The 13392-nt window shown below is 31.0% G+C and overlaps 1 protein-coding gene across 1 annotated transcript in view; it reads left to right on the top strand.

Annotated features, from left to right (window-relative positions):
• Positions 1-11794, top strand: part of LOC127700663 (transcription initiation factor TFIID subunit 4-like) — a 30849-nt gene extending 19055 nt beyond the window's left edge. The window contains exons 9-14 of the mRNA XM_052204231.1: positions 1580-1707; positions 3749-3874; positions 4253-4309; positions 5677-5784; positions 6478-6531; positions 10344-11794. Of these exons, the coding sequence (XP_052060191.1) occupies positions 1580-1707; positions 3749-3874; positions 4253-4309; positions 5677-5784; positions 6478-6531; positions 10344-10457 (587 nt within the window). The 3' untranslated portion in view covers positions 10458-11794. The remainder of the gene's footprint in view (positions 1-1579; positions 1708-3748; positions 3875-4252; positions 4310-5676; positions 5785-6477; positions 6532-10343) is intronic.
• The last annotated feature ends 1598 nt before the right edge of the window (positions 11795-13392 follow it).

Below are 13392 nucleotides of genomic sequence, written 5' to 3'. Positions count from 1 at the left end.
TACGGCCTACATGTTTGTCTGATAGGGTTTATCTCACCTTGACTTCATGTTCATTCATCATTAAAATGTTAATTTAATGTAAAGCTTATATAAACTTATTTTTTTTACTTTCAACATAAAGTCAATTATGAACACTAAAACAGGCGAGACATTCCAGTGTGTCCACTCTTGTTACTATAATACAAAGAGCCATATCTATCTTATTTTTTGTTATATTGTTCAATTTGTACCTGGGTATACAATTAAAGTAACAGTTCAAATTCAAAGTTGTTTATTTTAATCATATTTAGTTGCACAATCATATTAGTCCTCTTGTCAGAAAAAAACAATTAAATATCTGGCAATAATAAAAAAGATTTTTTTTTATATCAAAAAGGAAAAGGAAGTTGTTATATCAATTAAAATTCAATTAAAAACTACTCTCATCATGTTTATGAAATTAAGTATTTCTCATTAAAAAGATATTTAAATTTAACAGTTTTATTTAACACAGTTAAGCTTGGACATAATATAATTATATTAGTGTAATAGTCCCAGAGTTGAGCAACTTTAATTTATAAATTGAAACAATGCATATACATTAATCAAGAAGATCTAACCAAAAGTATGTTAATGCTTGTGGAATGCGTAATTTTTCCAATTGGGATCAATTTTCTTCTGTCAGCTGTGCCTTTCATGCGTCCTTAGTTATTATCGCAAGAATCCGGATTTCGGTCATAGCTGGTCCGTTTCCGATGAAATCCTGACTCCGATCCTTGGTTGAACAATAATTTGCCCAAAAATTTAAATGGTGGACGAAGAAAAATTTCCAAAAATAAACGATGTTTGACACGCTATTTGGAAGGAAATATGACGTTTTTAATGCAATATAAGGATAACCAATTTACTTCAGGCAAATTTCATCACGTTCTAATGAAGTAAAAAGCTTATTTTGCCGAAAATTAGAATGATTTGATATACGCTCTCAGTAACAAGTACCGGAAGTGATAAAAAATTGTCTTTATGAAAATAACATGCAACCAACTTTGAAATTAATGCTTTAACCTCTTTTCTAAAGAAAATAAATTGTTTATGTCTTTGAATTTCTTTAATTTCAAATGAAAAATTGCTGTTTCATCGACTTGGTAAACGTTGAATATTGTCGATGACGAAAGCGACTGAAAGCGAGTATCGTGAACAACAGGGCGACTAGATTTCGCTTTTGACGGTCGGGCAAAGCGAAGTCACGGACGGGAAAGTGACTTTGTCGCCCCAGTCGCCTGCTAGCGTGAGCCTTGATCCTTCAAAAAATCACAATAATAAATGCACACAATAATTTCTGAAATTACAGTATCCAGAATTTTTTTGTACTGACCTCAATCTTGTTTTTGCCATTTTTAAGAAATAATGTTACTTGATTAACTAACAATAGGGTGTACTGTGGTAATTAGCGATGACAACTTTACTATTTGCCATTATAAGGATCACAAGTAAATTAAAACTTTTTTCAGTTTAAACAGAATAAATTTTTTCTCAACTGCCTATAATGACATGAAATTTATTCAACGAATTTATGGGTTTTTGTTGGGTTTTTTTTCAGCGAGGAAGCATGGTTTAGATGTAAATAATGATGTACTTAACCTTGTATCTCATGCTACACAAGAAAGGTTACGTGACTTAGTAGAAAAATTAGCAACAATAGCAGAACATAGAATAGAAATTTATAAAGTAAGTACAGACTTTCTTTTTTAAGCATAGTATCATGGGATGGCCATTTTACAAATGTGGGCAACCACTCAAAGAGGAGAAATTTTGACTTAATTAGTTTGTTTATTTTCATTCTGAAGATTAGTTTTTTGGCAGCAGCCTATACTTTTAATTTTCTACTTCATTCCTTGACTGCATGTTTTTTCTCAAGTGGATCAACCCTTGTATTAGACGAGTAAATCAATGAAGTATTTGAATGTATTTCAAACATGGATACTTGAAAAAGGAAAAGTATGTCAGGGACATCTGTCTTTGTAAAGAATATCAGTCAAAATCATCCATTACGGGAAAAAAACATGTGTGTAAGGTGTAATACCACCATTGATTTTCCCCTATTAGTCTTTGTTAAATTTGCACTTTTCAAAAAATTGTGCAGAATTTATCTTTGTTTCAAATTAAGAAATACTTGGCATGAGTAAAGTTTTATCCTGTCCAGTACTATAGAAAAAAATTCACATAACATTTCATTGCATATAAGAAAATAACCATCACTGGAAGTTAACCAATCAAATTTCCCCCCTTTTTTAACCTGTGTACAAGCTTTAGTAACCATGTAACCTCAAGTTTCCAAAATATTCTATAGAAACCCCAAATAAAGAAATAATGGTGCTTTGAAATACCCAAGATATATGTTTATGACTCGGAAATGTTTTACTGCAATGAAATGTAGGATCAATTACCTACAACTGTCAAATTCAAGGGAATATTTTTTTTAGACCTATTTTCGTATGCAACCGGATGTGACGTACTATGATTTGGTGGTATTACACCTGTAAGGGATGTGTGTTTATATGGTGAATATCTTAGAGCACCAAAATTTAAGTTAAATATATATGCAATCAAAATTCTGTGAAAATATGTAGTTCAAAATTTCACAATTTTATAGGGGAAACTCATTCTTTGGCAAATTAAAACAAAAAGTTTTTATAGAAATAAATATTTGATGACATTATTTAGATCAATTGCTTTCATGGAATAAAAGAAAAATTAGGAAATCCATTAAAAGAAAAAAGGGATACATATTCCTATTTTCTTTTTACTCAATTAAAATGTATAAAATTTCATAAAGTTGCAGTAACATTCAGTTTAATTATCTACCCTTGAATTGATGCAAAAGTTATCTGCTATGGCAAAATTCAAAATTCTTTGATTCACTAATAAATCAATAAGTGTAGTATATTTCTTAAATATCTAAAAAAATGAATAATTTTGAGCAAGTGTATTTTTAAGAGTGAGCAGTAACTTCTCAGTTTAACCTAACCTTTTTTTTTTATATTAAAACAACATATTTTACAAAACAAGATAATGGCCCCAATTGAGTTTCATCTAGATGCTCAATATAATAGTGTCCATTTAATTTAAATAAATTAAACTGGTGACTCAAGAACATCAAGGCTGCAGGTATAAATAAAACCTTCAGGTAATCAAAAGTACTGATGTAATTTATAGGCATGACTTAATAATTATACACACTGAGATTATTCTTTGGTATGACCTAGGGTAAGAAAACTAACTGAAATCACTCATAAGACTTCAGGTAAAGATATACACTGAAATCATTCATTGGTATGACCTAGTGTAAGAAATCCACTGAAATCACTCATAAGACCTCAGGTAAAGATTTACACTGAAATCACTCATAAGACCTCAGGTAAAGATATACTTTGAAATCATTCATTGGTTTGACCTAGTGTAAGAAAACCCACTGAAATATATAAGACCTCAGGTAAAGATATACACTGAAATCATTCATTGCTATGACCTAGGGTAAAACAAACCCATTGAAAATGTGACTTGATAATTATACACACTGAGATCATGCATAGATTTCAAGTTAGCATAGTCCCTAAGATCATTCTTTTAAAGGAATAATAGTATACAAAGAAAACACCATCATGGTATAAAAATTATTGCAGTCTCAGAATAACCAGTTATTTTATTGGGTGATAATGTTAAGTAAGAAAGTATGATTTATTAATCATGAATGTTGTGTCTTTTTCAGATGAATGAAAAATTTGAACCAAGTTCTGATGTAAAATCACAGTTAAAATTTATAGAAGAATTAGATAAAATAGAGAAAAAGAGACATGAAGAACAAGAATGGGAGAAAATAATGAAGGCAGCAAAAGTAATGCTTATGATTATTTCACTGATTTTTATATTATTTTTTGCTACTTACGCATACATTGACATACTTTGGAATTGAATGAAACTGTATGCAATAGTTCTTAAATTGTGCAGTTGTGCATTTTTAAGTTTTGTGTCAATCTCAAAAAAAAAAACAGACTTGCGATCCTTTGTAACCCAGACAGGAAGAAAAGGGTAAGCATATGTTTTATGTCCAAAATTTTTTTATTATGTTTACACATAAATCAGCAACTGTGTGATTATAAATATTTCAACTTTTAAAAAAATCCAGTTATTTTAATTTTGAGATAAAAAAAAAATGTGTACTAAAAATGCTGTATATTGTCCGGAGTTCTGCATATTGTTTATATATTTATAGAGTCGTTCAAAGAATGAAGATCCCGAGCAGCAAAAAATAAAACAAAAAGCCAGAGAGGTTTGTTGCAATACAATTTTCTTTATGAATTCTTATACTTTCTACTAAAAATTTTAACACTTTCTGGAATGAAATACTGATTAAAATGAGATAGTTTATCCCATAGTGCCTATTTAATTTTAAAATGTTTATGTTTATAATTGTTATAATAACATGGGCCAAGAAATTTTTATGTGTGAAAACCATATAGGTTTCTCCAATCTACAAGATCAGATGAACTATATAATGTATTTCAGTAAATATTTCCAAAAATCTTTAATTGATGATACTTTTGTGCATGTTTTTGTTGTTGATCCCAATTTATTTTTAGTGTATTCTACAGCACAGAATGTGATTAGTCATTGCATGTTGTTTACGGCTGATGGGGGAGGTGTATAAACTTCAGAATGGAAAATAACTGGAAATGATGTATTATATCCTTAAACAAAATCCCTACATCTACTTGACAAAATGGGAAGCAGAAGAACAAATCTTATATAGAGTCTAATAACATAGTTATATATTATATGTATAAAATTGAAATAGCATTTCAGAGTTCGCGAAAACTTATTTTGACCCGTCGGTCATGGGACCGACAAAGCATGATTATTTGTCAGTCCTACAAAATTTTAGCCAGTCCTACAAAACCTGTCAATTTTATCCTGAAATAAAATTGATAACATATTTTATCGAAAAATAACTTTATTAATATTAGTTTTATTCTTCGCACCCACAGGCAAATTAACAATGAAGGACCAGTTCAGGTCTTCTGATTGTTCTTATTTAAAGTCATCTTCACTATCCATTTCATCATCTGAATCACTTTCTCGGCTGTTACAGTATTTGTTTGCTCCATTGTAGGGTTCAATCGCCGATTGTTTGCCAGGGATGGCTCTATGAACAAATTTAGTAGGCCACGTGTAGATCGCCGCTTTGGTTTGTTTATAATAAATCCGTAAACCAGTACCGGAAATTGGCAGCGGGTACATCTGATAACCGATGTAAACACTTATTGGAAACAGTTGCGGTACATCTAATAACCGATGTAAAAAAGAGCCGAAATATGCACTACAACGGCCGTTTTTACATCGGTCATTGGGACCGGCACTAGCCTTCAAAATACTGGTCCGAGCCTCATTTTGACCGACAGGACCGACAGGACCGACCATTTTCGCGAACTCTGGCATTTTACTTGTCATTCAGCCTTATATTTAGAACATGGGTATCCTCCTGTTGCCTCTTACTTATTTTTTAGCAATTTCTCTTTTTCATGTTTTTATTCAAATTTTGTTATCTAATTCACTTATTCTAGCATAAATATGAGCAGATATAAAGTAGGACTTTTATTGCGCACAAATTTTGAACATAGGCTTTTTTGTATTATACAGTTACAACAAGCAGAAAATGACAGAATGAGACAAAAAGAAGCAAATTTAACAGCATTAGCAGCAATTGGGCCAAGAAAGAAACGGAAAACAGATGCCATGGAAGCACAGGTGTGTTGTAAACAAATTACTAAGATAGTAATAAGAGTCTTTCATGAACTGTCTGTTATAAACATGAAAACAGATGAAAAATCATCATTGCTTCTTAAGGGTTTATAGCCAGCATGTGATTGTGAGGGGCATAAGGTTTTTCACTCGGTCAGTTTATATGTATTTAAGATGGGAATCCTGTAAAAGTATATGTCATACTGATGTTATGACCTAAATTTTCTGTTTAATTAATATAAGTTAAAGATGTTTGAAGGTTGAAATTAAAAATATTTGAAAATTGAACATTTGGCAAAATGAGGGTTTGACTTTAGTTTTTATCATTCAGTTGTTACAGTCCTTTTCTCAGAGCAAGTTTTCTTGATAACTTTTTTTCTATTTAACAAATGTCATGTTCCTTAAAGGGAATATATTTTTAATATTACTATTTTGACCTTTTTTCATAAACTTTATGACACCTCTAAGTCTTTTAGAGTCTCTGTATTCATCTTTTTTTCATTTTCTGAATTACAGTATACATTTGCCATATTGGTTTCAATGCCTAACCTTTGTTTTGAGGAAATAGTAAGAGCTTTAGATGAGTTGATATCTGGGACGTACTTCATTGACACTGATATGTAATAATAACTTATTTTGTGTAGCCATAAATCATTATAGTAAATGCATTATTTATATGATAATTTTGTTGTATTTCAGTCTGGATCTAGCAGTATGAATCTCCACAATGGTCCACAGTCTTCATCCAGAGCTGTAAGTTCTAAACAAATTGTTTTAAGGTCAAGGAACAGTAAATGGTATATGTCACAGATTTTTATAAAATTTTGCATACAACTTTGGCTCGTTGAACTATAACAGAAATTTTTAAAATAATGCATTTATCTCTTTTATTTTCTGAAATATTGCTGATTGAATTCTGTCAAAATAGGTAAACATTTGTATAGAAAGCACATAAAATCAATGAAAAATCTTCTTAAATATGTCTTAAAATCGTCAAATCTCCAATTTCTAGTACATAGATTTTCTTTAAAAAATTGTATGTTGTTAATATATAAATTTCTGTTTTAATGATATAAAATTATGATAGGTTCACCGACTTTGTTTTTGGTTTTTGACCAATTTGTGACCTAGTTGGTTGTGAAAAATGTCAAAAATCAATGTTGTACAGCTTAAAATGTGATGACGTTATGCTTATTTCGATGTTTTGTGGTTATTTTTTTCACCTAGAACACACCTTTGAATGCATATAGCGCAAAAACGAAGTAAGTGACCCTATTACTAGTTGACATCAATAATACGGAAATTTATGTATCAACAACATATGATTTTAAAAGAAAATTTATGTACTAGAAATTGGATATTTGATGATTTTAAGACAAATTAAAGAATGATTTTCGCCGATTTTGAATGCTTTCTATACAAATGTTCAACTGTTTTGAGAGAAATCAATCAGTAATATTTCAGAAAATAAAAGAAATAAATGCATTATTAGGCAGTTAAGCTGCCTTATGCGAGCACCCTAGATTTGTGTTCTACCCAATAAATGCTGAAATACGAGCCATTGTTATTATCTAGCTGGCTATTATGTTATTTATAACTAATTGGACATTTTTTTAATACTTTTATTTCTGGAATAAAAAAAATATGACCAGAAAAACCTTAAATGATCGTCGAACTACCCAAAACTTTTGATGTTGCACATAGGAAGTAGTGCTCAATAGAAATCCGTACGTAGTTTATTATCCCCTGTGCTTTTGGCTACGATGTCAAAGAACAATTGTATGAAATATTTCATCGCCGAAAATTGGTAATTACAAGTCGTTTCTATTTCCCAAATGGCAAAATGCGCAGGAATATTGTTCATGTACAACAAATCTCTGTGATAGAGGAAATAAAGTTATATAAGTGGGCGGTAATTTTTAACTTATCTTGCCAAATAAGGTTGTTGTTATTTTATGAATGAAACGAGGTCGATCATGAAACAGATGCGGAAATCGACGTTGATGGGATGTTTTAAGTAACGTCGACAACTCGTCCCCGAGACAAGTCGGACCGAATCCACTCAAATCGTCTAAGAAGACAACTTTGACCGTTTGTCAGATTTACTTAGGGTTTCATAAAATATTAGACTAACATGTCTAGCGGAGCCATTAATCTTTTGTTTGTGCATTGGGGTCTATTTAGGGGTATTTGGAGGGGCCTGAAGAAGGGAGGGGTTTACTATAGAACCCTATGGGATTTTATTTTTTTTAATTTTCAAATGACTATTTCTCGAAAACAGTAAGTGATAGACACATGCAGTCTTCAATAATTAGAACAGGACAATAAAAAAAATCAACCAAAATATAGGGCGAGTCCCTGGGGGTCATCCCAACCCCCTTCAATTTGAAAATGTACTTTTATCTTGTAAACCGTCGCGATCCCCACCCCTAAACAATAAATATACTTGTATGGGACAATAAAAGAAATCAAATGGAAATAATTTGGGGGAGTCCCCTGTGTCGTCCCACCCCCTCCTGTTTGAGAACTTGGAAATGGTCGAGATCCACACCCTTAAACCATATATATTCATGTATGGGACAATAAAACAAATCAAATGAAATTTTGGTGAGTCACTGGGGGTCACCCCACCCCCTCCTGTTTTAGAACTTGTAAACGGTCGAGATCCCCACCCCTAAACCATATTTATTCATGTATGGGACAATATAACAAATCAAATGAAATATATGGGGAGTCCCTGGGGTTACCCCACACCCTCCTGTTTGCGAACTTGGAAATGGTCGAGATCCCCACCCCTAAACCATATGTATTCATGTATGGGACAATATAACAAATCAAATGAAATATATGGGGGTCCCTGGGGTTACCCCACACCCTCCTGTTTGAACTTGGAAATGGTCGAGATCCCCACCCCTAAACCATATGTATTCATGTGTATGGGACAATATAACAAATCAAATGAAATATAGGGGGAGTCCCTGGGGTCATCCCACCCCCTCCTGTTTGAGAACTTGTAAACGGTCGAGATACCCACACCTAAACCATATTTATTCCTGTTCATCAGTTCAAAAAGATTTGAATGACATACAGGGTCAATCTCCTAGGTGTCACATATGCATATCACTTTACTAGACCAAACCAATATGAACTGGACTTTGCCCAATGTCAGGAGACCATGGGAATGACGAATTATGGAGGCTTTGTTTGGGAGACTTCGTAACGGCATCCTGTAACAATTATTTCTTGTTTATTATAAAAAAATTTTGATGCAAAAAATGAGTCTAGGTTAATTGAATTTACTTTAATTATTTATTAAATTATTTCTGGGCCGATAATGATTTTCATTTATGGCTCATTTTAAAGAAAACATATAAATCTTTTAAGCAGTGTAAAGCCCGAGAATGTTTGACCAACTGTTTTATAATCGCCTGTCATTTTATTCCAAACTTGGTATGGAGTAACATCATGCACTTGGGAGTGAAGATAATGGTCATTTACATTGATATATGAGTTGCTTTTGAAAACCTTGATGCAATATTAATTAATTTGCCTTAATAATCAATTCATTTAATGAACATAAATGTACAATATACGAATGTTTAATGCTTGTTCTTTCAAATCTAAAGAAAAAATTGAAGTTACACTGCCACAGTTTTCATAATTACATTTGCCTTGGTTTTTGGTTAACTGCCTACAACGCTTACAGTGCTTTGATTTTTTTGATTTTCTGTTATATTTCAACGAGCCAAAGTTGTATTTAAAATTTTACCAAAATCTGTCGTAGCCAATTTACTCCAACTTGACCTTAAGTCTCCTTTTGAAAATTGTAGTAAAACAAATGTAGATTGCTGCTCCTGATTTCATTTTGGGATATATAATCATCAGTTATGCTGAGAGACTACATCTTTGAAAAATAGCAATGTGTAAAATATAAGGGGTGCTTATTTTATAGGCCCTTTAAATGAGCATTCAAAACTATCAATGGTAAGGGTACTTTTTGCTTTTAAAGAGAGTTGCAAATTTAAATTAGGAAAAAACTACAAAAACTATTATCTGAATTTATAAAATAATTAAGAAAGATCAGACCAGTGTCTTAAATGACTACTTCTTATATAACACTGTTCTGGACTATGTCCATAAGCTGCAATTGTTGACAACACTTCAGAATTAATTATATGGGTTGCTTGAAATATTGTTGTGAACAAATTAACCGAAGATAATTTTACAAAATCAGAAGATAAGTCTGTCATATTTTTTGCCATAACAAAAATGTCCCCAAAAATTTGTGAATTTTCTGAAATCAAAGAAGTTGCTATGAATTTGCTGCCATTTGATAGGAATTTCTAGGTTTTACATTTATAAGAAAAACTCTAAACTGAAAGATTGGAAAGCCAAGGATCTTCAAATACATGGTGAGGTATATATTCAAAATGTGGAAATAAAAGAATACGTAAAATACCTTTTCTTGAGGAAATTGTTAAAAAAAAGTGTAGAAGTTTTGTTGAAAGAATTGAAAGTAAGGATCTTTATTTACTCATGTTTCAAAGAAAATATTTATTTTGTAGACATTGTCACGGCCAAGAATAAAACGTGTGACTCTCAGGGATCTCTTGTTTTTAATGGAGGAAGAACGAACTTTAGGTAGATCAGACATTTTGTATAAAACATTTCTAAAATGACAATAATAGTGCATACAATTATAAACTGATATGTAAGTACAGGCAGCTAATGTTAAAGAATGCATCAGTGATTATGTCCGACCAGGAGACATGAGAGTATTGGCAGGCCAAAGGAACAGGTGATGGTGCCTTACAGAGAAAAGTGCTAGTAATGCAGGAGTAGGTATTCCAGAAGTCAGGTTAGCAGTCCACAGTCGGTACATGATTGGAAGATACTGTTGATGTTAAGTGTTCAATAATCTATTTTCACTGTCAGAATATTTATACTGAATTTATTAAAAGATTCCACTTTGAATGTAAATTGTTTTGAAAATATTTGTAAATGGAAGACCTTGTTCTGTTAAGGGTGACAAATTTACAAAATTTATGTAGTAGATATATATATATATATATAGATTTAAAAGTAACTTGTATGAATTGAAACTTCAGAATTTAAGCTAAGGTTTGGTGGAAAGTTTTGATGGTAGAATTGAAGAATGATGTAATGCTACTTTTAGACATGCAGATTTCAGAACGATGAGAAAATAGGATTTATTGTGTTTCAACCTCATATTTCCTTTGGAAGATAACCAAAAGTAATATTTCCAAAACATCGAAATCTTCATCTTAATGTGAAATAATTGCTAAGATTATCATTTAAAACTGTAGCTAAAGAGTAGTTGAACTTTGTTACATAAATATTGGTTACTACTGACTGGAGTAAAATAGATCTACCATATTCTATAGAAAAGGTATTTTGTATAAGGAAAGTAGGGGTATCTTGTTCATTCTGCAAAAACTACTTTGATAGTATCATCTGCCAGTTCCTATATTGACAAACCAAACAAGATCTCAGTCATATGTTAATCTGCTGCTATTGTGCAATGTGATTCAAGTGAGAGAGGTTATGTGTTTTTATGTTTTTTTTCAATCATGTAATAGCTTTAATTCAAGCAATTCATTTAGGTTTTGTACAGCCAGTTACTTAATGTTTACTTATTTAGTGCTGTTCTATTGTATGTTAGTAAAATTGTTTTTGTAAAAATTATGGATTTAATACTTCTGGTAAATATCTTTTGCCAATTATTCAAAACATAACAGTCATGGCCAAGGGGATAAACCTGTCCATGGACATTTTAACAAATATAGTAATATCTTTATAGTGCGCTACAGATTGTGTTTATATATGTTTATGAGTTTGACATACAAGAATATAGTGCATTTCTTATTTGTGCCATTTGTGTATGTAAAAATAGTAAATTCACTTATTTTTCTCTGTACAAATAGGATTATTTCAAAGATCGTAAGAATGTATTTACAGTATTAAATGTGTTATTAAGCAGAAACAACTAAAATTTAGTTTTCTTTCCCTTTCAAATTATATTTACTAGAGTACAATCTCAATCTGGTATATGTTTGATTTGTAAACAATATCTCAACACATTTGTTTCTATTTGTATAAACCTTTCTATTAAAATCTTTATCCAGTTTATAAGTTTGTAACTTGGCACAAAATTCAGTAGAATTCCTAGAATAAGAAATATAATCATTTCACATCTTATTTTAGAACTATCTCTTTTAATATCCCCTAACTGTATCAGGTTAACCAGTTCATTTAATTTAAACATATTTATTGGATCCCTGCCATAAATAGAACTTTTCTTATACAAACAAAATGTTCTTGCTGTTACGTTGGTATGGTCTTCATTGTTGTCATTATTGATCTGTAGATCAAGCCAACACCATCTGATAACTTTTAACAATAGGGATTTTGGCTTAATTAGATAAGAATACTGTTTTTGCCTAAAAAAACAAACTTCCTTTTTTAAGAGGATGTCACATTTTAATAGGATTTTATTAGAAGTCTTATAAAATTCTCTGCCTGTATTTTTATTTGATCTGATTTGTTATAGTTTCTTAGACTAAAAATAAGGATGACTATATCCCAAAGAATTAACGTTTTTGTAGTTCAGGTTTGATAAGTTTCCTGTTTAGTTCCTCCAAAAAATATTCTAGCTTTATTTTTCTGAACAGATTTGTTATAACAATTGTGGTTTTCCAGCTATTAGGACTGTGTATCATATAACAGTGTCCAGACATTACTGTATCCAACATATTTTTGTCAGACACATTACTGTGTCCACACTTATCTTTAATGTTCTCTTTGTCAACATTCCCTCTGCAACATAGTTTTTTAATTGACCCCAGTTCACTTTTTATGATTTTGGTCATTATTTTTTTAAAATCTATGATACTTTTGTAATGGAAGGTGCAGTGAATTTGACCATCAGTGAAATGATATAAGGTTTTGGGACTTTGGAAAATCATTTATAATTTGTAACTTATTCAGGACCAAATGGGATCAATTCCTTCTTTTTTCTATTTTAAGCTAATTGAAATGAGGGAAGTATTAATCCTGTTTGTAAATAAAGAAAATGCACTAAAGTAAGACGTTATTGTTAGTTTTCTGGCAGTGTCAATATTAAATTTTCTGATTTGGTCCATTAAAGTACTTTGGATACATGATAGGTATTTCATCTAGTTTATTCAACATCCATGCATCTCAATTGCACAAGGTATACGAGACACCAATCCCCTGTATCCTACAGTGATTTTCAAATTTGGATGTTAAGGTAAATTTCATCTCGTGTTAATATCTTTTTTACTAAAAAAGAAAATGTTACTTTAAAACTTTGCTATATCAGGGAACTTACCACATCTTATTTTATATTATTTAATTTTACAGAGGAGTGTTCTTTAAATTTACCGTATACTTTATTATGTACCAAGAAAATTTTATAAAAGCACATTATAAGGACTATTTACCTATATATTATTTCAAAATTCTATCATTTAGTTTTCTTTCTGTTCACACAAAAGGGTTTTTTCCATGTATAATCCTTAAAAAATCTGATAATTTTGCACTACAATTTTGCGTGAAAAAAAGCTTGGTGGC

The sequence above is a fragment of the Mytilus californianus genome, unplaced genomic scaffold (genome assembly GCF_021869535.1).
Source record: "Mytilus californianus isolate M0D057914Y unplaced genomic scaffold, xbMytCali1.0.p SCAF_5, whole genome shotgun sequence".
In the NCBI taxonomy this organism is placed as follows: domain Eukaryota; kingdom Metazoa; phylum Mollusca; class Bivalvia; order Mytilida; family Mytilidae; genus Mytilus; species Mytilus californianus.
Note: the sequence above shows the minus strand (reverse complement) of the source record. Positions and strands in the feature narration are given on the sequence as shown.